Here is a 26,073-nt window from a genome sequence, read left to right as displayed (position 1 = left end):
CTCAGTTCTTTAATGCACCGTCTAAAATTTAGGTTATTATCGTCGGAATCTTTTGCTATACTGCAAGTAGGCTTGGGTAAGAAGCTCAGTTGGTAATTGTTCAACTCTAATCATACCCTGGAGCGGTACAGATTTTAGTTAAAGAAGTATTTAGTCTATTAAACCCACAAGTATGTAACCCTTATTAAGCCAGAGTCGTTAATCGCAGGCTATTTTATCTTAGATTAAATTTTTTAATAAAATGTTAATTGGTATTTAGTGGTTCCTGAGTCTCTTCTTTGGTCTTTCGTAAAATATTCGGTCATTTGTATCTTAAGCTACATGGAGCAACCTGAACCCAAACCTTTTGCGAAATAATAACAATCTTAAACTTACAATCTGATTTCGGAATTTTGCTCGATTGCATTACTATCGTGGTCTTGAAGGCACGTTTAGTCCCTGACCGGGATGCTTTCAAGGATTTAGATTTTAGAACCTTTTTAGTTGAAGAAAAGATGGAATCATTTGTTTCTGCAATACATTGAAAAAATTCCAGCTTTTTAAAAGAAAGCTGCATTTGTCCTGGATATGATTGAAAACATTCCCTCTTCGTAGACATAACATGAGAGGTGTCTTGCATAGCCGAGTGTTGAAGCCGAGTATACCATTGGTAAGGTACTGGACACGGCGCCGGTTCGACACCGCTCAAGATCATGCGGCTGTGTCTTTGGCAGGACACTTAATGACATGCCTGTAGGTGGACACGAAGATTGGCTTCTTAGTTTTCCCGCTCACTTGACCTAAATCTTCAGCCACCGGGCGAAAGCCTGGACACGATAAAAAAAGAGGTGTCTTGTTTTTTTAACGGCATCTTTTGTTTTGAGGGGCTTCAATTGGCCTTTAAACGGCCCTGGGCATCCCATGTTGCAGCGATGAATGATGAACGACGACGTAGTGTTATTTTTTGAAAATGTAACTGCATAAGCTGAACGATAATTAGCAGCTATTGTGACATAATAAAGGGTTTGACTTTAACAGCGTGAGCTTTTGACTTCTCGGCTTAGCTTACTGATTGGACATCAACCTGTGTTTAGTCAGCGCTTTCTGGTTGACTTAACACAAGCACTCACAACACACGCGCCTCCTTGGCCAATCCAACTGGGAAAGGCATAGCTTGAAATGTCATGCAACAGCTGATTCTCAATACTTGCATTTATAGCAACAAATTAGCTGAATATGCGGCCCTCTGCTCTACATCCAAGTCGCCTTACAAAGCAATGCACACGTACATAAGTATAATGTAATAGGAAAAACGCTTCAAAATTTTGCAAAAGTAATGCGTGCAGATAAAATAATCTTTTAATGGTAGGCCTACAGAAAAATGGAAGTCAAGGAAAACGCCATTTTTGAAGTTTTTCGACAATTCTTTACACGTTTGGACGGCGCATTTCACCTTTAAACTATCTGACAAAGATTGTCAAGAAAAAAATACAACACACTAAATATCCAATAAATATTAAAAGTCACTGCATCATGTGTGGAAACTTTTTAAACAAAACAAAAGCGCTGTTTTGATTGTGCTAGAGCAATAGCTTTGGAGGAAATTCTCAGCTTATTCATGATAAAGCATACAGACACAGACGTTTCAAAGTAGAAAGCAAATGTTTCTCCAGAATAGCTGCCAGTTATCTGTTGCCAGGCAACCTTGAAAATATTAAGCCCGATAAAGAGTTTCTTTGTGAAATGACTTCAGATACTTATTTTAAAAATTTGTCATTGTCTTTCACGAAAAAATCAACTTTATGCTTAGGTACGCAATATGCATGGCAAGATTTTGATTGAAGACATGAGGTTTAAAAGAACTACTAAAGTCACAAAAGTGCAACTTTTGAAATAAAGTAAGTTACAGTTTTTCAAAGTTATTAAATCTTTTATTTCCATGCAAACACCAGCGTGTGTTATCGCGAAATTAAGTCTTTTTTAAATCAATTTTTGCGCGAAAACATGCATTAACCATCATACATTTTTGATGATAATTCAATTTCGACAAAATGTCACTTAAGTAGTTTTTAAACGCAAATCTTCAAATCCTCAAAGTTTAATTTTAGACATTCAAAGTTTGGAAACGTGGTACTGTATACGCCTTTTGTGTTCAAATTCATTGTAGCCTACTGCCTTCGAAGAGAAGCCTGGTTGTCTTTGCAATACTTTTCTATCTGATTTGAGCGGCAGCTGATTTGTAATATTGGTTGTACATGGTGGGTATGGACTCCAACATACAGGCCCGGATTTAGGAGGGCAGAGGGTGCAGGTGCCCCGGGCTCCCCGACTTTTAAAGGGCCCCCTACAGGAAAAAAATATTATTTTGTGTTATCTTTTTTTTATTCAGCATTTGAAGTTTCTACAAAATGCTGTGCAGTGCTGGATCAATGCTACTGTAGACGTAGAGGTGAATTTTCGCGCCGTAGACGCGAAAAAATTTTTGCACGGGGGCCCCCGATCTAAAAGTGCCCCGGGCCCCCCATCAGCTAAATCCGGCCCTGCCAACATACAACCCAAAACTCAAATCAGACAACACCAAACGTTCACTTGACAACCAAAATAAGGTTGAAACAGTTAATTTTTCTGAATTAAATGAATTGATATAATAAAGCTTGCTCATCAGTTTACGAAAATCAACAAAATCTACGCAATTCAAACTTGACCATTTTAGTTTCAAACATCGTCTGAACTTAAACTTGAACGGGATTTGGCTTAGTCGGGTATCTCTGTGTTGGAAATAATCAGACAAGGACGAAATTCTCTGACTTGTGTTCTTCCTCTCAAGAACCTAAGCATGCAGTCTGTGCGAGCCATCAGAAAAGTGATGTTTCTTTTTCTAGAATGGCCTCACATGCTTCGTGCTTTTTCGATTGTTGTCGAGGCCGTATGCAAATCTCAGGCTTCTTTCTTTAGCCGAACAGTTTCTATGACATCTGCATCTTCTTGTAAACAACACTTTCTTGATAAAACGTTTTCCATTTTCTCGCTTGAATAGAACATTTTTGGCCACTGCTTTTACTGGTGTGCAGCACCTACAAACAGTTATATAAAAATTAGTCTATGCATGGTATTATTGCCTTAAAACAACCATTCTAGACCAACATTGTTAGCCATTCTAGTACCGTTGATAGGGAGGGTCCAGGAGGTACTAATTATCTCAAGCCCGTGATTTTAAGGGCTCGTAGCCTTTTTATTGGGCCCGGGAGCTTGAAGAAATCACGGCTTATTATTTGGGTATAAAGCGTTTTTCTTAGAAGAGTGTTGAGTTGGGGCCCGAAAATTTCATTAGTACCGGGCCTAAATTATCCTTTCAACGGCCTTGCCTACATCTGATAGGATATTTAGGGTTTCCAGTACCAGGTGATAATAACACTTTTTGAGCCCCTTATACGGCAGAGTGTAATCATAATGCATGACATTTTACGTGAATTTTTGAATTTTACAACATGGCAACTTTAAATTAGCTTCATAGAGGCATATTTTAAGTTAAGATTATATCGTTACGTAAAACGCAAAGTTGATCGGATGCCATTTTGATACTGCTCTCAGAACAGGTGTAAAGATTAAATTTCTTTAATATGTTTCTGTGCATTCTCACCCAAATATAAAGCAATTGATGCTATCAAAGTTTATAAACAATTCGTAGGATAGACTACTGTAGAACGTTTTACAAATTAACCAACTAGGTAATCTTGCAAATTTTTGACAAATACAGTAGTAGGCCTAGGTTAGTTCGCCAAAATACACAAAACAATCAGAAACTATTTTGCAAAATGGCTCTTGTTTAGTCTGCAATTGCTAAAAAGAGGCATAAACAAGGCAATGAAGTTATGAGGCCACAGAAGTGGTTTGAACAGTAATATGAAGAAAACTAAGACTCAGTTCTAGGTATGATCGAGAAAAAAATATACTTACTTGTAGATGTTTTTACACCAGCCACAATATCTCATCTTATATTTCTTTAGGCTTTTGGCTCCAGCGTACAACAAAAAGCTTCTTTTTCTGGGTTTCTTTAATTGTGGCAGACAACTCTTTTTTCCTGCCTGCAAAAAAACGATAACAATAACCACGTTCCTTTAAACCAGTATTTGTAACTTGAAATAAAAAATATATATACATGAAAAATAGCTAAATAGCTCCCTGCACCCAAGAATATTTTAAATGGCACTCTATAGGGTGCCGCGGCACCAGAATTGGAAGCCTGTGCTTTGGGATTTGTGATGTTTTTACTGTTCCGTGTTGCTAAATTCTCATTTATTTAATTCAGTTTTCTGACTGATTTTTTACAGATCAATACTTCTATTTGTCAAACCATTTTAGTTTAAACATTCAAGAACTTTCAAACCAATTTAATATTTCGTCCGCATTTGGTCTCTGGGCTTTCTCTTATTTTTTGGTCTGATATGGTATTTTTGCATGAATCGGCGTATTTATGTGTAACTATACAACTTTGGAGCTACAGCTGTCAATTGATAGGATTTTGTCTCCGGGCTATTACGTGAAAGAACGACTAAAATCGAGCTTGTTTACAGGAAGGGGAAAAGGATTTGTGGGCCTGAAATAAACCACTTCCGCAAACAGGATACGATATCTTTTAATGCGACGATAAACACCAAATTTGAAACAATTACCGGAAGATGACAGCTTCAAGAAGCACTTCTTACAGCATGAATTGAAATCAGCGCTAGATTATTACTATTTAAGAACTGCGAGATAGTTTTTCTTTGACCTTTGTGCTTAAATTCTAAAGAAATTTGCCGTTGATAACACCATTACCTAAACAACCATGAAACGTCTTTTTTGAAATGTGTAGGTTAAATTTCGTTTCAAAATTGCTTCAACGTTAGTAAATTGAACGATTTCATCATTTCATCAGTTCTGAAAACGTCGTAACAAATCATAATAAAATGTGCCATGTCACAAAGTAATGCAGTCTGTCATGCAAACTAGTCTAACTAGATATTCCTCATAATCACAAACTTCCCGTGTTCTTCTGGTGGCTATAGATTAGTGATCAAGCTAAAAAAGTTCAAACTTAGGTGCTTGATGAACAACCTCAGTCTATATTCAATTTCTTATAAAGTCGAAAGTAGACTGAATTAGTTTTATGCTGTTTGGGAAAAAAATTAAGTTGGATTGAAAAGAATGCAACGCTACTATGTGTTTAGCTGCTGGAAAAAGACCAATGGATTTGGATAAGTAGACGGAAGCAATAGCCTTGCAAGAAATCTGAATGAGATCTTAAAATAACATTCAGAAATTTTCAATTTGGCATTTTGCCTGCAACTTGTATTTAGCGAACAAAGCAAACTATTTCTTTCCACCATGCTTCTTTCCAATTCTGAGTTAAATTATCCCAAAAATGAATTTGTTTTCACATAGAACTGACTACTGTATTGAAATCAACCGTCTAAGCAAGAAAAAATTGCTATTTGACATTGCCAAATGTTGAAACGATGGCACAAATTACAACTTTTTTGACTGACAATTTTTTTATCATAAGCAGATAGGCCTAATACCGTATATCAGTGAAGCACAATTTTCATACACTTAAAGTATTCAAAATAGTTTGGGAAGTAAAGGGGCAGAGGGGTACCTTTTACCATTTCAAATTGGCGAAAATTTTCGGACCACACTGAAAGGCTACTAAGGAGCGCGTAGTATGATGTCATCAGACAAGACACATAAGTCTTCCGCTCCTTATTTGCTGAGTGGAAAAGGGGCAACGGTTGATAATAGGCTAATATGATCTACGATTGGTTAAGAAAAAAATGGCATTTTATATTGGTGCACAGTTAAGCGGAAAAGCCCGTTGCTCAATTGAGATGAACCCATGCTTACCCTGGTAGGGTTCGACTGGTGGGACGGGCAGGGCCGTTGAGAGAATAATTTGGGCTTGGTACCGATGATATCATCGGGACAAAAATTAAAAAACTTCTAAAAAAACTCTCCATATCTAAGGAATATGCAATGATTTTTCAAATTTCAGGGTCCCTTGGAGAGGTTACGGGCCACTAAATGATCTGGGACTCGGATACAAAAGCATCTTCTGGACCCCTCTGTCAACGGTACTGAGGACGAAGACAGGTGTGGGTGTCGAGGAATATGCTAAAGTACAAAATTCTGTAACCCTAGAAATACTTTTATCTGAAAGTCGATGTTTTTGATGAACGAAAGAATGTCCATCTAGCTTCGGGCGACAGTGGCGTTGTCTATGCGCTATATTTGTATTACAAGCCAAGATGGATGTTTTATATTTTGGGCATCAAAATAGACATTTTTATAATTAGCGAACCAAGTCCTGAAAGAAATGCATTTAGTGTTAAGGTTTATCTACTAGTGGATTATCCGACATAACTGACAATGCAAATTAGAGCCTATACTTGTAATCGGATACATTTTCAAGTAATTATAATCTGAACCGCCCACTTTGAGATTTTTAGCCTGCTGGAGTGTAATAAATTGGGCGTTGATGATTACATATTATAGTACATTGTGACTCGGGGAATACTTGAATTCTAAGCAAGGAATCCCCAAAACGCTTTCACTACTGGCAAATCCGTAAAGTTAAATTTAGTGATCTGAGGATATTGAACTAATGTAAACATTAACAATTTTTTTGGTTGGATATCTGTCACACATATGTAATGTAGGTCTACTGTACTTTCACAATCTTTTTCCTGTCAAATTTACATATTTTGTCATAAACATAATTTTCCGCCAGCATGTTTTTGAAATGTTTCAACAGCCACCACCTTTGTGGTGTTTATCAAAGATCATTAGAAACTAAAAGTTTCTAATCGACCCGAATCGTTCAAATTAAACCCTGATGAGAATCAAAGTTCAACTGGCTCACACCATAGCTTATTATTAAACTATACCTAAAGTAATTAATGAAAGTAGAGTTTATGTGGCTGATGAAAACTTACCGACATTTCAGAATCAAAAATGTCTTGACCACAGGGCCTGGTTATGCATAGGCTCATTTCTCTCCTCGGTTTGCATCCTTTTTTTGTTCTGACGCGGTATGATGAACCAACTCCACATGCTTTTGAACATTCAGTCCATGGAGAGGAAAGACTTTTGCATTTCGTTTTTTTCTTATGAGAATGTTTCTTTGCTTCTGCCAACGAAGATGGCCAACAAAGAGTAGAGAACAAAATAACAACAAGAATAAATGTTAAAAATGTTCTTTTCAACAAATCTTTTTTAGAGTTAGGTTGTATATGTCCGCAAAACATTGTTTTTATATGACTAGACTTTAGAGGAGGTAGACAAGTGCAGGAACAGTACGATGTAAAATTTCTTTTGTGGCACTCAGGTGCACTTAAAAAATTTTCTGCTTTGATAACTGAAGAATAATCACCTTTTTTAATTCTTTACAAATCTATGGAAACAACAAAAGAGTTGTGATTAATAAATCGGTCTAAGACCGTGGATAACAATGCACAGCCATCTAAGCATGGCTGTAGTCAAGGGTATGTTATTGTACTGAATCAATTATATCGAAGTTTGAACAAAACCAAATTGTTTCAAATGCAAAATAATCCTCCTGTTTTTTATAGCTAAAACAAAACAGTGCTTGAATGTTGTTTTAGTTCACGTCGAGATCACGCTATTGTGTCTCGATGAGCCAATCAACGATGTGCCAAAACATAGGCACAAAAGTTGACTTCCTCGCTTTCTTGTTCAGTTTAATCCCAAGCTCCGTCATCTAGGCTGAATCAAAGAAAATTATTATCAAACTTTCGCCGCTTTTTATCCAGGGATGAATCTAGCAGGTATAGCCTGAACGGGGAGGGGAGGGGGGAATTAAAAAATAAATTTACTTAATTTGTGTTTTAAGGGGAGGCAATCGCCCCAATCGCGGATCCGCCGCTGTCTCTATCTGTTGTCTGTCTTAATTTCTTTGTGTATCCGACCGCAGCTTAGGTGCAGGATTGTGTAGGCTACTGTCATAGTCACAAGATGCACAAAATACTTTCTTTCGCTTGAATTTTTTACAACTGAAAAGTTTAACTTTGAATGAGTGGAACGTTTTTTTCTATGCATTTTGTTGTAGAACTAATGCAATGCAAGTCATTTTCATGCACATTTCTGTCGCCGTATAATGAGTGGGATAGTCAAGTAACGATTTGGTTGCCAATTACCTTTCAACTGATACAGAACCATAAACATTTGTTCAAAGTTCATATAAGTCTCATTTCCACTGATAAGATCACAATCAATATTTGTTTTCAGAGAATGTTGATGTAAAGTGGCAGAGCATTCAAATGCATTGAAACACTGTCACTGCGGCGTCACCTGTTAGATTGCCTTTGGCTCCAGTTGCTAATTTCATGGTTATCAACAATTCGGTAAATTACCTCATTTTTTCCTTATCTGACATTTTATTCTCTATTAAATTACTGTACTTAATGACATAAGTTGTACGTCCATCAAATTTTCTTGTCTCTGCATTTGTGTCCGCTGCCTATCTGACTTCGACAAAATTTCTAAATTTAACTGATTTTACGTTTTGCAATCGCGGCAAACTTAAACAGGCAGCCGAAGTAGCTCATAAAGAACTTTTCTTCGCAGAAATTTAGGCTTCATCCTGGCGGTTGGGACCGCAAAATGCGAGAACGGCGGCAAGCATATGCGTTTCTTATTTATGTGAACTTCTGTCTCAGCCAGAAACGATAATTAATTGTCTCATTTTTTCTCTCGCTGTTCTTCGTCATCATAGTAAAGTCATCTCCAAACCTCATAACCAATAAATTGAACTAACCAAGTGGCTGAGTGGTTATCGCCTTCGTTCCTAGTGCAACTAAGTATGGGTTCGATTCCAGGTCGGATCACACCGCAAACTTCAAAAATGATACCGATTGTGTTCTTTCTTGCACAACGCAGTGAGGACAAGTCGGGTAACAACGTGATGGCATTCCAAATATGACGCAAAATTAAAATTAACCCCGTCGTTTAAATACTTTATCAGTTGTAGAGCGACAATAAATAAACCATAACGTTGTTGTTATCACAACCAGCACGAACAAGCGGTTATGGTGTAGGTTATAATATGGTTTTGAGTAACCAGTCCTGGTAAACTTTGGTTCGGGCCATGCCACAAGCTTGAAAACAGCACCAACAGCGTCCTATCTCGGGAAAACCAGTGAGTCGCCTAATAATGTGATGACATCGTAAGCACTAGGTACGGTAAAATTGAAAAAGCAAACTTTAAACTATCTTTTCAATAATAATGTTTTTGTTTTATATAGCGCGGTATCCAACGCAGATATGCTGTGCTTCTCAGCGCTTCACAAAACAGACCGTGTCAGTGCAGCGCTGTATAGAGGCATAGCTGAGTATATCATCCTGAATTTGTTCCTTTGCTGAGTGACGTAGTAATAAGACGTAGTGTTTTAAAAAAAAATTTGGTTTGACCTGACTTGGGTATCGAATCCATGCCTACTGATACAAAAGCGAGCTATCTAATCACTAAGCTACTAAGCTGATGTTTATCCAAAAACATTTCGAAACAAAGTTTCGTTTTGACAAAAAAAAAATCTTTGTCTTAATTAATTGCTTTTAAAAAATTTCGTTTTGATTTGAATCGGATTTTCATGGAATAAAATTTCGTTTTGATTTACAAAGAAAAGATGTTTTGGCAGTTCCAGAGTGGCGATGCAAAACCGACTGGTTTTGTCGGATCTTTATTTTCCATAACTTTTCTAAGGATTTGTGACCCTAAATCCTGACCAATGCCATTCCCATTCACTTTTCGCTGTAAGTTTAGACAAGATGTTCAAAAGCAATCAAAGAAATGAGTTTAAATAATCTCTGATGTCACCTAACGGCCAAAGCATAGCCTACCAAAGTAACCTTTCTTGCTTTTGAAACAGAAGAACCAACAAACCAAATGGAAAATTAAACCGGACAAGGTTGATTTTTTTTTTGTGTGGAGAACAAAACATGCTTCAGTGATGATCTAAGATGAATTAACGTTTCCAATTTCTCGAATTTTGTTTGTTTACAACCCTAAAAATTTTTAATTTTGCTATTCCAGTGATGGGTGTCTTGCGAAGATGCCTGTGCATGGTTTGATTTAATGTGGACTTGATGGCGTGCACTCAACAAGCACAAATAAACTTGACAGCGCCACCAGCTTTGTCTAATGGCAAGGCAAGACGATTGGAGCTGGTGACATGCTGCAGTGCTGCAGCCTTCATCCGCCTTCACAGTCGTTGAGCTTGATTGACTTCATTCGCCTGTTCCGCCATTGGGGACTTGCAAGATCCAGAAGGTGCAAGTTCAATATTGTGGCGTAGATATGGCAATATTAAATTAAATAAATTTATGAAACTTGTATGTTTCTTTTTATTGTTTTATCAACTTTTTTACACTGGTAAAGTTTTGTTTACTCTACAGTGCCGGATAGTAGGCTGTTTTGCTTTCACAGCAACATGATATCTTTTAGATTTTCAAAGTTTTAATTTCTAAATTTTATGATGATTTTTGCAACAATATGGGCTTACTACATACGAACTTAACACTGTTCATGGTGGGTTTTAATTGTTATAATTATTTGTTTAGCTTTTTATTCCAGGTACTATAGTTAAGCAACATTACGTTTCAAGGTGTTGCCACCATGCCATATTTTAAACGGATTGTTCTGTTGTGGTATCATGCACGTTATAACGTTCGCGTTTTGTCACTTTAACTTTTTTTAGACCTCTGCTATGTTTGGCATATACTGTTTTTCGTTGTGATGGTCAAAAATAAAAACAAATTAAACTGAACAATGCGAATATAGATAGTGACATCCCAACACTGTTTTTGCATATTTTAAACCTTTGGGGTTTGCCATCTTTCCCTTTTGTTGGTGCCTAATTTGTGAGTTTACTTTTCCGTTCTCTACATGTTCGCGCCAGCAATGAAAAAAAAAAAATTGAATTGAACATTGGAGAAAGTACATACAGTAAAATACTGAGCACGTTTAGGCTGCAGTAAACGTACGTCACAATGCTCTTTGTTGTGAAACAAGAGATCCTATTTTCGTCCGTCAAGGATTTTCACTTTTGAATTGCCTTTGTAGGTTGAACCACCCCTTTGCGTTGGGGTAAATATGGAAAACTTGCCTCCTAACGGATGATAACTATTATGGGTCCGAGGGTTTCAAAACTCTTTTCCAAATCAGGAGACTCACTGCAAAAGTCACCATCTAAAGAAAAAGAACTGGCTCTCATCCAAAATCATCCCAACAGAGCAAGGAGGCTATCCTCGGTAGCGCCTTCTACTCCTGCTATCAAAGAAGAGAAAATTTTAGAAGACCTTTGTGACAGCACTAATATTGAGCCTGATGTTCCTGCCAATATCATGGGAAAACGCGAAGTCCACAAACTTATAAAACGAATATCAAATTCTGAAGAGTTTGCCAACACTTTTCCAACTGAAGAGCACTTCCTTGAACACGTTCGTAAATTGAGTGATGGGTCTCCTGTACCCTCGTTGTTTGCCAAAACACACACAGGTAATTCTTTACAAAATGCACTAGTTTGTAGCCTATACAAGCCGTATGTCTAACAGAAACATATTTTTTTAGGTAGATAGATTGCGTGACAAACTAGACCACTTCATGAGACGTTTGTTGCCAAAATTTGCCACTGCTAGTTGAAAATTGTAAGTTATATTTCATTGTTTGATGAAATTTAGACTTTAGGATTCAAAACTTAAACATTCATTCAAGATTGTGTTTACAAAGTATTTAAATTTTTGAGATTAATTTCAAGTTTTTAGCTTTTTAAAGTTGTCATGCTTCATAAATTGCAGCTGTACAGTTGTCGTGGTTTCAAGCGATAGCGTTTTTTGCGATTTTGTAACGAATTTGACATGTGGCCACATTACAAAACATAGATCATCACTGACACCACCATTTGTAAAGTCGTCAGTACAAGTACAGCAGGAGCGCCTTTGGGATTTAAACTTCAAAACCTCTGGAACGCAAATTCCAGAGGTTTTGTCACTTTTTTGGTTTTTCGGCATTTTAAGAAAAGTTTTTTAGCTTTATGTAAATTTTTCGATAATTCAAAAATATCCATACCAAATTATTATGTTTGCTCTTTTAAGTATAGATGGGTATACGTAAAACCAAAACACTCAGTTTTTGTCTGCTTACGTTTTACGTCAATAAAAAGAAATTGTTAAAAATGCTGATGTTTTGCAGCACCAACAGGTAACGTGCAAAAGATTGTGGACAAAAAAAAATAAAGATTCAGGTAAGTTGCACTAACGAAGAAAACAGTGAAAGGCACAGCCTGCTTTTGAAGTCAGAGAACAATATTTTTCTGAAACCGAATTTTTTTTCTTTTCTGAAACTAAGTTTAACACCAGAATTTAGATGTGGGAGACTTTAAAGTGATTTGTACCACTGACTTACACAGTTACCCGATTACCGAGTTTGTTAGTTTAGTGCAGGGATGTCCAAATTTATTATAGTGGGCCGCATTGTCACTTGAAATAATTCTGTGGGCCGCAGAAATTATCAAATTTCAAGAAAAATGGGTACATAAAAAAAATATAAACCAATAAGAATCATAGGGTGAGCAGCCACAGAGCTGCACATACCCACTCATTAGCGACTCTCGCCCAACACTGGCGCAACCGTGCCATACTTAAAAGTTGCACTGGTGGTGTATCGTTTACAAAGGCTGCTGACTGCTGAGGTGCGGCATAGTATTTTTCAATTTTTAGCAATTTTGCTAAAAAATACTACTTGGAGTGAAAATGACTAGCGGGCAGCACAAAAATCTTTGAGCCACTGGTCGCACATCCCTGGTTTAGTGCGTTCGATTGAAAAGAAGACTTTTCTGCGAAATTGCCAGAAAAACGTCCCGGCACTTACTCCCTATTATCTAGTAGAATTTCATTCATGAAATAGGCAACATTGCCCAGTCTATCCTTGAAACTCAATACTCTCGAAGTGTACTCAGTACTCACGCATTTCAATGACTGCTCTTCATTCAGGTGTGAGTGGAATAAGTTGCAGACGACAGCACTTCAACAGCAAGAGGAAACTTCACTCTGCCAACCTCGGTGACCGGGCCTGCGACAGTGGTTCAAAGCCTCTACAAGGATGCGAAATTGCCAGGAATAATCTATCTGAAGTTTTGTCAGTCCGAAGATACAGATTCCATCAATCAATCCTGTTGTGCAACAAAAAAACAACAAGACGAATAAACGATGATTCAACACTCTGCATGTGCATTTAAGCAATGCGCGTCAAGAGCAGCTGTCCATCCATCTGTACTTTGTGAATGGCATAGGGGTAGCAACATTTCAACAACGCTGAAATTTTACCATGTCAACCTCAGCCCTTGATCTTTCTCCAGTGGTTCAAAGTATCTACAAATACTCAAAACTTCATGGATTTGAGCTTCGAATAAGATTTTCTTCAACTAAAGCTAAATATTCTTACAAACAGTAAACCTTTTTTTTAAATAAAGTAAACAATATCACACCAAATCAGAAGAATCGGTTTATTTAAATACAGAAAAGCACTTCAATTATAAACAGCTAAAGATCGATTTCGATCAGCTCGCAGCTAGATCATCTTCAGTTGTCAATCACAGCCAACAAATCAGTTCTTTACATTGATTCTACGTCTCTAAACAATGAATCAATAAGAAATCAATGTAAAAAAGAGAAACAGGCAGTGCATCAGCTCTATTTTCACATTGATTCATTGTTTACAGACGTAGAATCAATGTAAAGAACTGATTTGTTGGCTGGGATTGACAACTTAAAGTGATCTAGCGGAGCTAGCTGATTGAAATCGATTTTTAGCTGTTAATGATTGAACTGACTTGTGTGAAAACGAATTCGTTTGTATTACAAGACACGTAACCAAGTCGTTCATACCAAGCATTGTTGTTGGTTTAACACCTGTCAGAAGATATTTCATTTTCTTAATAAGCCTATGCCAACTTTTTATTCTCTGGGATAAAATTTCGCTGAAGCAACTTGAGTTTTCAGCTTTTATACATCAAACTTTTGTACCGTAATCAAGCTCCTTTTCGTCATGTTTGACAGAAATGATTCATCGAGACATCCCAGAAAGGAAAACAATATCTGCCATGTATGTTTCAGCTTTGACCTTCCTCAGATCACTTGAAGTTTGAATCCAGCTGAAGAGCGAAGCAAAGCTGTTGTATCAGCATAATTATGTTCCTTCTGGCATAAAACATTATGGTTTTAGCTACGTCTATATTCTGTGTATTGCAGTCTAGTCGGTTTCTATACATTAAATATGCAAAATTATGTCATACAGGATCGCTTAATATAAAATAGTAGAAAGACATTGCAAAATCTTATAGTATGCACATTGCACATTGCACACTTGTAGTTATGAAGATTTGTTGCAAGAAAACTTTACAGCGGGCACAGGATTCTGCATAGAGCAATGTTGTACGATACGTGTTACATTGACTGTGGGAACCGTTGTCCTCAGATTGGTCTACTGAATCTTAATCTTAAAAGTTTTGCATTCTTGTTTAATGTAGAAGCTTTGTGAAAGCAACAGTGGCTGAAATTCATTTGGCTGCTTGGTTCGAGGTCGATTTCGATCAGCTAGCAGTTAGATCATCTTCAGTTCTACAAGTAACTTTATTCATAGTGCTTTCGCAATGTCGAATTAATGTAGAGTAGACCTACACATTATTGCAGTGGTTCCCAACGCATGGGTCGCGACCCAAAGTTGGGTCGCCTGATTATTTTTTTGGGTCGTTTGTTTTTCAGGCATATTGTATCTTGGGCGAAAAAATAACAATAAAAAAAATTTAAAACGTGAAGAGATCGATCACAAAACTGGAAAATATAAACACAAGTCATGAAGCGTTTCATGTCGAGACATCGGAAAGCTTTGCAGCATGATCGTAGTGCAAGAAGTTTTAACAGTTTTTATTATTGTTCGTTTTTATTATTGTTATTATTATTATTAAATGTAAACCCAACAACAATTTCAGTCTCAAACATAAATTAACTTGACAAAATTACGGGATGAACATTGTAACGTGCACTATATGTCACGAACGCTATGTCGGACAAACTATGACAAATTTTTCACACGTTGGGTCACACATAGTCTGATGTGGTAAAACGCATCAAAGACAATAGCCCCAAGTGCTGTATGGACTCATTGCTTTCTCCACAGAGAGGCCTTTGCTGCAAAAAGCTGTCTCAAGAGCTGCACGAAGTGTTGAATGATGTGAAGTGTGCAAACTTCATCAAAACAAGTCCACTAAATCGGCGTTTGTTTTCGTCTTTGTGCACTGACATGGATTCTGATTATTATCAAGCATTGCTGCTGCACATGGAAGTGCGATGGTTGTCACGAGATCGTGTCCTGAAGCGAGTTTGTAATTTGCCAGAGGAGATTGCTATCTTCCTGAGGCAACAGAACTATGTGAGATTAGCCGAGAAGTTATTGCAAGAAGATTTCAACGCAAAAGTTGCTTACCTTGCCGATATATTTGACTCTCTGAATTCTCTAAATTTATCTATGCAAGGCAACGGTTTTACGGTGATTGATCGCGCCCCAAAAGTTTCTGCTTACTACAAAAAAACTCATATTCTGGAAATGTTATGTCACCAGAGATGAGTACGATATATTTCCTCAGCTAACGCAATATATTTGTGGCAAGGAAGTTGATTTTAAGCAAACCATAATTGGATACCTGGAACAGTTTGACAAAAAGTTTGTGCACTATATGGAGAATCTCTAACACTTAACAGCCAAAATGATTGGATAATTGATCCATTTGTTGGAAAAGATCTGCCTCAACTTCCCATCCATGTTGCAGAACAGTTTATGAACATACCGACAGAAGCAGCAAATCGTATTTCTTTTGCGTCCTTCAAAGACAAATACCCCAAACATTCTGCAAACATCCACTTTTGGGCTTCCATGTACAAAGTATATCCACAGTTTCAAAATTAATGATTCAAAAACAGATTCCATTTGCAACAACTTGGCTTTGTGAGATTAGATTTAACGCCATGTGTGTATTGAAAACTAAAGAGCGAAGCCGGCTGGAAGTTCAAGCCGACATGCGGCCATGCCTAAGCAAAATAACGCCTCGATTTCAAAAACTCACTAACAGCAAGCGAGCACAGCTATCTTATTAGTGATTTGATAAACATGGTATTTTAGGGAAAAGTTACTGCTTTTGTAGTGCTGTTTGTTTGCAACGTAATCTTGTATGGTTTTTAAAATACTACGACAATTTGCTTGGGTCGCAAGATTTTACCGAACTGAAATTTTTTTAAATGGGTCGCCTTAAAAACGAGTTGGGAACCACTGCATTATTGGATTTGTTGAAATCGCTCCCTCTAAGACAGGGGTTCTTAAACTGGGGTCCGTGGACCCCCAAGGGGTCCACAGACTAGTTTTAGGTCCTTGACGGCCCAATGGAAATCTTAGTGTATAATTCCAAAAATGGAATAAATTTTTCAAAAGAAAAGAGATTAAGTTCAAACAAAGCTGATGATTTTCCTCAGGTCATCGTTACTCATTGCTTTTTACATCGCCATGCATTAACATCGAAAACTCTCCCAACAAATTTTGTCTGGTAGTGTGAAAATCGTTCATTTTATCCGAGCTTGTGCTTTGAACCATCGAATATTCAAGAGGTTATGTCCCTGGGTTATGTCAAGAAATTGGAGCGGAACATGAAGTTCTCTTCTATAACACTGGTACCGGTACAGAAGTTTGCTGACTGTCAAGGGGACAAGTTTTGAAGCGCTTTTTCTTTTTTTCTAAGAGACAAAAATATTGAACTCTCAAAGCAGTTTAACAGTGAAGAGTTTATTCAAGGGTTAGCTTACTCGGCGGATGTTTTTAGTCATATGAATGAGGTACCAGTACATCGTTCTATTCAAGGCCCTGCCGTTACAAGTAAGGACGCTTCTGAAAAACTTAAAGCTTTTCAGGACAAGTTATCTTTGTGGAAAATGAGATTGGAGACTAACAACTATTCTAATATCTCAACGTTGTAAGAATTGATGCTTTAAAATGGATTTGCAGTTTGTAATGCTCTATCATCTTCTCTGCACACACACAGAAATGTGCAGACATTTCGAAGCATTGTTAAACTCTTTCAGAGGTTAGGCTACTGCTTAGACGCAAAGGATATTAAATATACAGCATGGATATGTTACCCTTTCCTCGTAGAACTGGAATCTATCAGTGATGAGGAGAGGACCTTCCAAAAGATGAGTTCATTGAACTAAGGGCAATGGAATCGTTAAGAATGTCCTTCAATTCGAAAAGTATTTTCGATTATTGGAGTTCGTTGACACAAGCATATCCTGTTTTGGTAAAGAGAGCCATGGCTCGCATTGTTACAAATTCATTTTAATTTTATTGCGATATGTCCAATTCATGCTGATCAAAAAAGTTTCGGACTAGGCCACAAAGGGAGTCCACGCAAACCAAAATTGTTTCTAAGTGGTCCGCATTAAAAAAAGTTTAAGAACCCCTGCTGTAAGACTACAGGCTGGATCAGCTTCTGAACCATCAATACTTTTTGAACAACATACACTTTTCGACAGTCGAGTGAAGCAAGAATTGATGGCAATAGACGTATGATTAGGTTCATCAGCATTGAGAACACATTTAATATTTATCAAAACGTAGTACTACTATACAACTTTCTTTGTGATTTATAATGAAGTTTTAATTTATTTATTTTTGCCATTACCATAATTAGCTTATAGGTTGTAGAAAAATTCACTTGGTCCGTTTCTTTATTGGCATCACTGAATATATTTAGTTATTTACTATACCGTTATTCCATAGCAGGGCCTAGACCTCAATGCTCTACAACTCTAAAACTCAGGAACCTGTATGTTGTCAAGCTGTGCGAGGCGCAGGCCTTTCTCAGGCTCAGGGATGCTAACCTGAACATGATTTTAATAGGTTGCCTTTTAGGTTGGCGTTTCGTTTTATCGCGATAGCCTGCTAGGGATGATGGTAGTCTAAAGCTATGAATTTTTAACATGTTAAAACAATCTTTCTTGTTTTAACTGTGTTTGTTTTCCATCGCACTTGAATTTTTTTTAAGTTGTGTTGTGCCTGACCTGGCATAGCCTATCATATGCACAAAAACATTAAGCTTCTTTTTTAATTATTCACTACGTTGTATTTCATTGCCATGAATAGCCGTCATCTTCAACCGGTGTGATAATAACGTTACCTACTTGGCTTAAATTTAAGCTGAATAATGATGTCATTCCTAAAAATAGAATGAATAAACAGTTTTCTCTTTGTTTGCACAAGATTGCACGCATGATCAAGAATCGCTTGTTGGTTTATCTTCTGCGACTTAAGTCTCTTGTCAATTCGTTTCCTTTGTTTTACTCTTTTGTTAGGATAACAATCATTTGAAAGAACGCTTTATGTTGGGAGCCTACTGTTAAGTGGCGATTAACCGACCTGACCTTTTCAGTGTCAGCAGAAGTCACAATTAACTGATGATAAAAAGCCAAATATTTTTTGGATTCATAGAAAACTATAAAAAAAAAACATCAAACGGTTATATATAGCGATACCATTGTCAAGGTTACTTGACCCAAAAGTTCAGTAACGCCATTTTGAAAATTCTCTTGTAGAAGATCCGTCCAAGTTTATTCAAATGACGAGTTGAAAGTTAATTGAGAGAAACTCTGTTTGTACTCAGTAGCCTAGACACTAGATTGGTCACGTTACGATACAAGCACGCTAAGCTAGGGCTTTACAAACGCTTGTAGCCTATTGTGCGATCCCATTTCAGAAGATAAATTTCTATGTGACCCCTTGGAGAGAAGTTCACACTCACAGAGTAAACTACCCAGTGTGTGTAGGGCAGGCTCACTTTTAACTTTTTTGGCGACCCAAAAATTACGATTACCCAGCTAAGAAAATCAATCCTTTTTACGTTACCGCATGGCCACCTGGAGATGCGGCCTGATTTGTCACATTTTGCAGATTTTGATTACTGCTACTGCTAGTGCTTGACTGACATTTTTTGAGATGTTTTTACTTTTTGCGGTTTCCTAATGACATAAAACTTTTTTGTTGCCTTGGGGAAGCAGTAGCAAATGAAATAAAGTAAGTTGAAAAACGCAAAATCAGACTGTTATTGAAAATTAACAGTCTGATTAAAATCTTCGAAATCAAATTTTCTTTGTTATTCAACATGTGAGAATGTAAAAACATGTTAAAATGTTAAAATGTTAAAACCTATTGTGTCATCTGGGGAAAAGAATAAAGAAAGCGTAAAAATCTCATTTTTAGAAAAATTTATTTAAACGTTCGCTCAAAGTTAGAAAAATCTGCAAATTTCTACAAAATGTGACAAATCAGGCCGTATCTTTAGGTGGCCATGGCTACCGTAATTGAATATCTTCAGTCGACAGATTTTATCGCTGTCTTTGATTTGTCAATAAAACGTCTGGGTTTGGTAAAAGCCAAAAAATGCGAAATATTACTGAATTGAAAAATGAATAAATTTAAAGCCATCTTTTTCATACTCAATAGAATTTTCGCCTTATAAAATTAAAATTAAAAAGCATGAACGATTCGCATGATTACACAAGTGAAACAATTCGTTTCTCGTTCTCTGACGTCATAACCTCACCTAAACCGAGTCACGAGTTAGATGATATTTAAAGCGGAGATCAATGAAGACAACAGAAGAAAGCGCTAGGTGGCGATACAATCACACGTTTATTCTTTCAGCAGAATTTTCTATTCTTGTTGAGCCAACGCTGTTTTTAGAAGGTCTTGGTTGTAGTTTATTCATGCTGGTGATGTTTGATAATACCGAGTTTGGAATTTGTGAACAGAAATATAATTTGCAAAATCTTTAAATGTTATTATTTTATTTCTATTTGAATAAGGCCTTCCGATGTTATATGGGGTGAAACAGGTTGTAGAGGTTCCAGAAAGTAATAATCATATTTGATGTAATCTTTGAATGCGATAATACCTCAGCAGATGTGACAATAATAATAATCGTGTTTTTATTTGTTGATAGACAATGGAAATTGTTGGTAGCCCACTGCAGGTCCTTTATGATGGGATTGCGTTTCACGTTGTTCCGGCGGGTCGATTGTCCTCTTGCTTTGTAATTGTGATGACGTTGAATTTGCTTTGTTTTTTTGCTCTCCGTGACGTGGCCTGCCTGCAGACTCAGCTGTTTTGCTTTTAATTATCGCTTATGCGCATGCCGTGATCTGTTGGGTGTGGAGAGACGCTACCTTGTGTAAAAATTCAGTATTGGCAAAACAAGCGAGAGATGATACCAGGATGCCTTTACGAGATGTGGTGTGTAGGTTATTTTGAGTTTGAGCTTAACCGTTTTGACGTTCATAAGTGTGTACAAAAATCAGGTTTTATCCCCACTTCAGAGTCAATAAACAAAAACAAATATACGATTGCAAGTTATGGTTGTAACCGGAAGAATGAGGGATTGTAGACGAGCATTAAGCTCCTACTCTTGTAATAACCACACATCGACTCACCATCAAAATCAACAATCGCTCTGCAGACAAACTCTATGCACTCTGAGCATGTTGATTCCAATTGAACGAACATCATAGCATCATACCAGGCTGTCTGGCATTAGGGTTTGTTCTTTGCTGTTCCTTCTGCCCTCACGCCAATCCAATTCAATCAACCTTGGAGTAAAACATAAGCTGTGTGTTTTTGATATCCACTGTACTTGGGTGTTGAACCAGGGTTTTATGCCTGAAAACTAAGTGCCTGATCCATTCGACCACAACTGTTTTGTACTTAGCATGTATTGTACATTTGGGGGGAGAATGTAATATCCATAAAGCGACTGCGTCGCCCCTTTTTGTTTTGTTCAAAATTGTTTCCCTACGTCACAACCACGCTTTCTTATGACGTCACAATTAACTGTTTTCATGGTTTCTGAGTTTATCGCTTACCAGCAACTAGGTGGCTGTAACCAGTGGCGTAGCAACGCAATATGCCGCCCTTGGATTTTTGCACGAAATGCCGCCCCCCATTAACACCGTCGTAAAAGCTGATTAAAATTCCACACAACAGAAGAATTAAAGCAGTGTTTGTTTAGTTTTATTGAAAGTTCAAAATCCAATACGTCCAGCTTTCATTGAAGCAAATTCAGAAATCAAATCGTCAAAAGATGGTGTCTCGACTAAATCACTTTCAATAGACAGTAGGCTATTGCTAGCCCAGACAGCCTGCTTTCTCCCGTAGTCGATCTCAAGTGAGATTTTATCAACTTAAGTTTTGAAAAACTTCTTTCAGAGCTTGCGAAAAAACGGCAACAGTGAGGTAAAGCTTAAGACTCATAAATAAGGTGTTGGTTCACACAAACGATGTTTGCTTCCAACGATCTCCTGCAAGTTAAAGTGAGTGGTTTTCACATGGGACAAACAAGGCCTCAGGAGTCAGGACTAATATTTTTTTATTCTGCATTTTACTCCAGTGCGGACTCCTGCCATGGTGGAAGCATTGATGCTTGGCCTCTACACATCATCATGTCTAAGCCATTTTGCTGAAGCTCATTGAGAATAGACTTAGTAATTTCGTCTGCATTTTTTCAGTGCAGTGGAAAAAATTCAGAAAGGATTCCTTTATTTGTCGGCTACCTCGTTATTGCTGTCGATTTTGAAGTATCTAACAATAAAAGCCATTTCATCGATGAGAGTCGTCAGGAGTAGGCCTACTGTCAAGTAAAATTGAGAAATACTTTGCTATCTATCTCCTCCAGTATGAGATCTTTTACCTTTTTACCAAAAAGCTCAATTAATCCATTTTGGATAGCTGGTGAAATGTACGTTGTCACGCTCTTTTTGGAGAGTTTGGTACTAAAAATTTGTTTCGTAAATGACTGTAGACCTACTGTAATTTGCAAGGAGTTTTACAATTTCAAGAAAATTTCTCTGGTTCCTTGAATTAGAATCTTCCCGATGACCACAAAAAGGAAGATTTTGTTCACTGAGAAACTTTATGACTGCGATTACGCTCTGCAGGATTTCTCTCCATCTATTTTTTTCCTTGTTCATAAGAATTTGGATTTCTTTGTCAGTTGTTTGATGAACCTGAAGCCTCAGTGCGAGCTCATTCCATTTATCAAAGCACTGCTTGTGAAGTTTTGAATTTTCATGAGTAGAAATGCATGGATTAAGACGCCAAAAATTTACAAAAGGCTTGAAAACAAATGGAGAATTATCATTTCTCGATCGAAATAACCTGCAACAAAAACAATATAATCCGGAGTGGCTATCAGAATATAGGTCTAGCAACCATGATCTGAGACCTTTATCACTACTCTTTAGCATCTTATAAAACCACTTTTTGCTCAGAAAGCTTAAGGATTCCTTCTCTTTGTCTCCTTCTTTAATTAATTACTAGCCTATATAGGCTAATCGCCGCCTTAATGGCCCTTCTTTATTCTGAAACCTTTCGGGCCCTAATTTGATCATCTCAACTCTCATGTTATGAGTTCATATTTCTGGCCAAGTAGCGACATCGTTATGAGAAGAATAGATATCATCGGTTTTATCTTTATCTGAAATGTTTCATTCATAGGTTGACTTCTTTCAATGATCACTTCTTTATTGTTTTGCTTGAGGTATACACTTATTCTTCCGTCTCCACTTGAGGTAGCGATTTACTGTGGCTGCTAACCTCTTCTGTTTCTTTAGCAGAGGAAATTTTTACGAACTTCAAAATGGTACCTTCATTATTTTTTAGTTCCTCTTCTCTAGCTTTCTTTTTCTTTCTAAAAAAGCTCCACTTTTTTTTCCTTTTTTCATATGCAAAAATTATTTTAAAAAATTTGCTACCGCACTTAAATCTTGTTCTGGAATCTGCAGCACAATAGTTAAAAAAAACAATAGCCTACTTGCTGAGTTAAGGCTAAGTGATCTATTTCAAACCTGAAACTTTAAATCTTGCAAAAACCTAACCCATCTTCACACATGAAGAATGAAGATAAAGGAATCCCATCTAGACCTATCCACCACAAACAGATGGTAAAATGGTAAGTCCAAACTTAACTACCGGTACCAAAGCTAAATTGACTTGACAATGCTACAGCTTACAAGTTACAACCGACATTCTATTTATGACTTCAACAGCATGAGTATCATTATACCGCCACGAATACCACATAGTCAGTCACAATCCAAAAAAGTTGCAAATTAGTTTACTGTAGAGGCATAACTTGTGTAATTTTTTGGCTTCACTTTGATCATTGTTAACTTAGGTCGTTTAATTCTGAGTCAGTTTGAGAATAAACTAATGTGACTGTCTTTGTTCGTTTAAAACGTTATCGTATTTTGCCGCCCTCCAGCAACGTGCGCCCCTGGATTTATCCACAAGATCCAATGGGTAGTTACGCCACTGCCTGTAACTCAGATAAAAAGTAGTGAACATAATATTTAAGAGTTGAAATTGTGTTTTATCAAGGTTTGTAGTGACTTGCCGTTTTTAACTGTTTGTTATGCAGAAAATCTAAATTAAGCTAAAGTTACTAAACAATGGTGTCGGTTAAAAAACTAGTTTAACCGCTAGCATTTGGATCTGTTCTCTGTGTTTACAATCATTAAAGCCACAGCAACCGAGTGCAAAGCGCGTTGGAAGGACAATACCGACAGAAAGGATCATGATTCATGAACTGTGTCAAGAAATAGAAAAAACTGTGTTTTAATTTCCAAATTAAAACAAACCTCTGTGTCAATCTTCGGGTCTGATCGATACCCTAATAGAAGACTACATAGAAAGCATTCACTGAGAACAAAAATTGATATGGAGAGATTTTCAAGTTCTACGAAATTGCATTGGAAATTTGTATCAACGATGTGAGTTTGAGCAACGCATTTCAGGACTGCTCTCCATTCAGCGGCACATAGATGAAATAAATCCCTGGCAACATTTCACCAATCGGAAATTTCACTCTGTCAATCTCGGTAACCCTGCGTCAGTAATTCAAAGCCTCGACACTCTACAGTCTACAAGTATGCGAAACTGCCAGGAATAATCTACTGTATTAAGGCTTTGTCCAGTCCGAGGATAAAGATTCAAAACCGACCAAATTTAGCTCCACAAGGAAGCCAGGTAGAATCGCCTCGGTTTCTTGATCAAACTAAGAAAAACGCTGGCCGCAAAAAGCTATACAATTAAGAGTTAAAACCTACTAAGTCAAACTCCTTTTCATAGCAAACAATAGTATTTTTCTGATGGTTGCAGACAAAACCATCAAGATTGACAAAATATCAAAACTTTTAGCTTTTTTCTTAACAGCACGTAAATCAATGCCACAGAAAATACCGAAACGTGCTATGCCGAAACAGATCTGAACAAATTTTTAAAATCTAACGACTTAGGCTTAGGGAATTGCCATAAAATATACGCAGGCTAACGAAAGTGATGAGGATTGTATGACCCTGAAAGGGTGTCCTTGCTTACACGAGTCATTCTCACATACATTTTTTTGGTGAACCTCAATGCAACTTGGTACTCATGCACCCCTAGAGTTGTTGGGGTTGTTGGATGTTGTTGGATGCCCTCCAGGTCAGGGTCGGATTTAGCTGATGGGGGGTCCGGGGCACTTTTATATCGGGGGCTCCGTGCAAACACCCTCTGCTCCCCCCTAAATCCGGGCCTGCTCCAGGTAGAAGGGAGTTGAGCTACAAGTTAAGCGTATTCAAACTAAGCACTGACCTGTAGAACATATCATTCTGTATAACCTGTTGGGGCTTGAATTGTTACCACAAGATTTGTATTGTACTTCCTGTTTCATCGAAGCTTGTTGCCAGAAGCTTACCGCAAAAACAACAACAGACATAAAATATCTCAAGTGTATTTAAAAGTAAACAAGAAAACCCAATAAACAGGTCATGAAAATTCATAAAATGCGGTACAAAACGAAAAATATATTTTTAAATAATATTTAACCCAAAACGTAGTAAAATAAAACGTATACATTAGCTATTGGCTGTAAAAAATAATTACATTAAAGTAACATAAATAGTCAAATACGGTATTGCATTATATATGATACACGTCGTGTTGCAGAAACATGGGAGACATTCTTCAGCAAATATTTCCTGAGCCATCTTAGGAAAAGAACAATAAATTTGGAAGCATTGCAAACATATTGAAAGCATGATTCTTCTTCAAGCACAAATATTAGCTTGCTTGGTTATAATTATTGTACACTTCTACTACTAGGGGCGATGACGATATTTCTCTTTTTCCTATTCATCAACAAAAGATCATAAATATATAAGTCTACAATGCAAAGCAAAATATTGACATTCTAACAACCACGAAACTTCACTCACGTGTACTACACTGAAACATATTTGAGTCATTTTTTTTTTTCAAAAGTTATTACAATCTTTGCAAAAAGCTTGAATAATCCATGTAGATTCGCAATCGCCAAAAATTTTCTTTGTTTTTTTTACATTTTTCATTTAGCTAACAAGAACACTCACCCCAGTGTTCATCAATTAGAAACGAGGTCGTACAATAATGACGATGACGTCATGGGATAAGTGTAATGATGTCATGTAAATTTTGCGATGACTTGTATGTGGCGATAAAGTATGAACAATAAATAGATCCGTGGAACAACGTTATTTTTAATCTTGACAAACAAAACCATTAAAGCAACTTAACATTTTTCTTTTTATTTCTTTTCCAGCTCAACTGCCACTTTTACATCGCTTAATCGTCGCCAGAAGTAAAAACGATGCAAAATAAAACTTCTGTGAAATAATCAAGATCTGAAATTGATAAAAAGAAATGGAAGCACTGGGATGCTATCTCATGTTTACAGAGCTTGGGCATGGCTCAGATAGCCGACGATTTCAATGAGTCACAAAATCGGAACAACACGTTGCCTATTCGTCTAAACAAAAAGCGTTCTTTTTACATTAATAGCACGAATGCAGACGTCAAATAAACAAACTTATCAAGCAACCAAATATTTCATAAAGTGAACACTTTTTGTCATGAAAAATACAATAGCTCCAATT

At 37.1% G+C, this 26,073-nt stretch overlaps 2 protein-coding genes and 1 long non-coding RNA gene across 7 annotated transcripts; 2 read left to right on the top strand and 1 right to left on the bottom strand.

Moving 5' to 3' along the window:
* Positions 1–1,271: 1,271 nt before the first annotated feature.
* LOC145774744 (CCN family member 1-like) lies at positions 1,272–7,271 on the bottom strand. The gene is made up of 3 exons (XM_082586043.1): positions 6,951–7,271; positions 3,937–4,064; positions 1,272–3,053 (listed from the first exon to the last, which is right to left on the bottom strand). Exons 1-3 carry the CDS (start codon positions 7,260–7,262, stop codon positions 2,858–2,860), a joined length of 636 nt encoding a protein of 211 aa, XP_082442169.1. The 5' UTR covers positions 7,263–7,271; the 3' UTR covers positions 1,272–2,857.
* Positions 7,272–11,097: 3,826 nt separating this feature from the next.
* Positions 11,098–15,031, top strand: LOC145774258 (uncharacterized). 5 transcript variants are annotated; one of them, XR_014290014.1, is made up of 4 exons: positions 11,098–11,530; positions 11,603–11,679; positions 12,224–12,275; positions 14,089–14,401. XR_014290014.1 is itself a non-coding variant. In XM_082585453.1 (3 exons), exons 1-2 carry the CDS (start codon positions 11,149–11,151, stop codon positions 12,265–12,267), a joined length of 426 nt encoding a protein of 141 aa, XP_082441579.1. In that variant the 5' UTR covers positions 11,098–11,148; the 3' UTR covers positions 12,268–12,275; positions 14,146–15,031. The 5 variants fall into 5 exon arrangements, 3 of the variants coding, with proteins under 3 accessions (XP_082441579.1, XP_082441577.1, XP_082441578.1); XR_014290015.1 differs by lacking the exon at positions 14,089–14,401 and adding an exon at positions 13,024–13,622; XM_082585453.1 differs by lacking the exon at positions 11,603–11,679 and having other exon boundaries at positions 14,146–15,031.
* Positions 15,032–21,114: 6,083 nt separating this feature from the next.
* LOC145774137 (uncharacterized) lies at positions 21,115–26,040 on the top strand. The gene is made up of 2 exons (XR_014290006.1): positions 21,115–23,072; positions 25,740–26,040. It is a non-coding gene; the product is annotated as an uncharacterized LOC145774137 (long non-coding RNA).
* Positions 26,041–26,073: the final 33 nt, after the last annotated feature.

The sequence above is a fragment of the Aplidium turbinatum genome, chromosome 7, assembly GCF_918807975.1.
Source record: "Aplidium turbinatum chromosome 7, kaAplTurb1.1, whole genome shotgun sequence".
Taxonomy (NCBI): Eukaryota; Metazoa; Chordata; class Ascidiacea; order Aplousobranchia; family Polyclinidae; genus Aplidium; species Aplidium turbinatum.
Note: the sequence above shows the minus strand (reverse complement) of the source record. Positions and strands in the feature narration are given on the sequence as shown.

Bases quoted from the DNA above. Each gene is read 5' to 3' on its own strand.
- LOC145774258 (XM_082585453.1), top strand. From the start codon at position 11,149: ATGATAACTATTATGGGTCCGAGGGTTTCAAAACTCTTTTCCAAATCA. The intron at 11,531-12,223 runs GTAATTCTTTAC...GATGTTTTGCAG, and splicing joins GTTTGCCAAAACACACACAG to CACCAACAGGTAACGTGCAA.
- LOC145774744 (XM_082586043.1), bottom strand. From the start codon at position 7,262: ATGTTTTGCGGACATATACAACCTAACTCTAAAAAAGATTTGTTGAAA. The intron at 4,065-6,950 runs GTAAGTTTTCAT...GTTTTTTTGCAG, and splicing joins TTTTTGATTCTGAAATGTCG to GCAGGAAAAAAGAGTTGTCT. The intron at 3,054-3,936 runs GTAAGTATATTT...AACTGTTTGTAG, and splicing joins TGGTGTAAAAACATCTACAA to GTGCTGCACACCAGTAAAAG.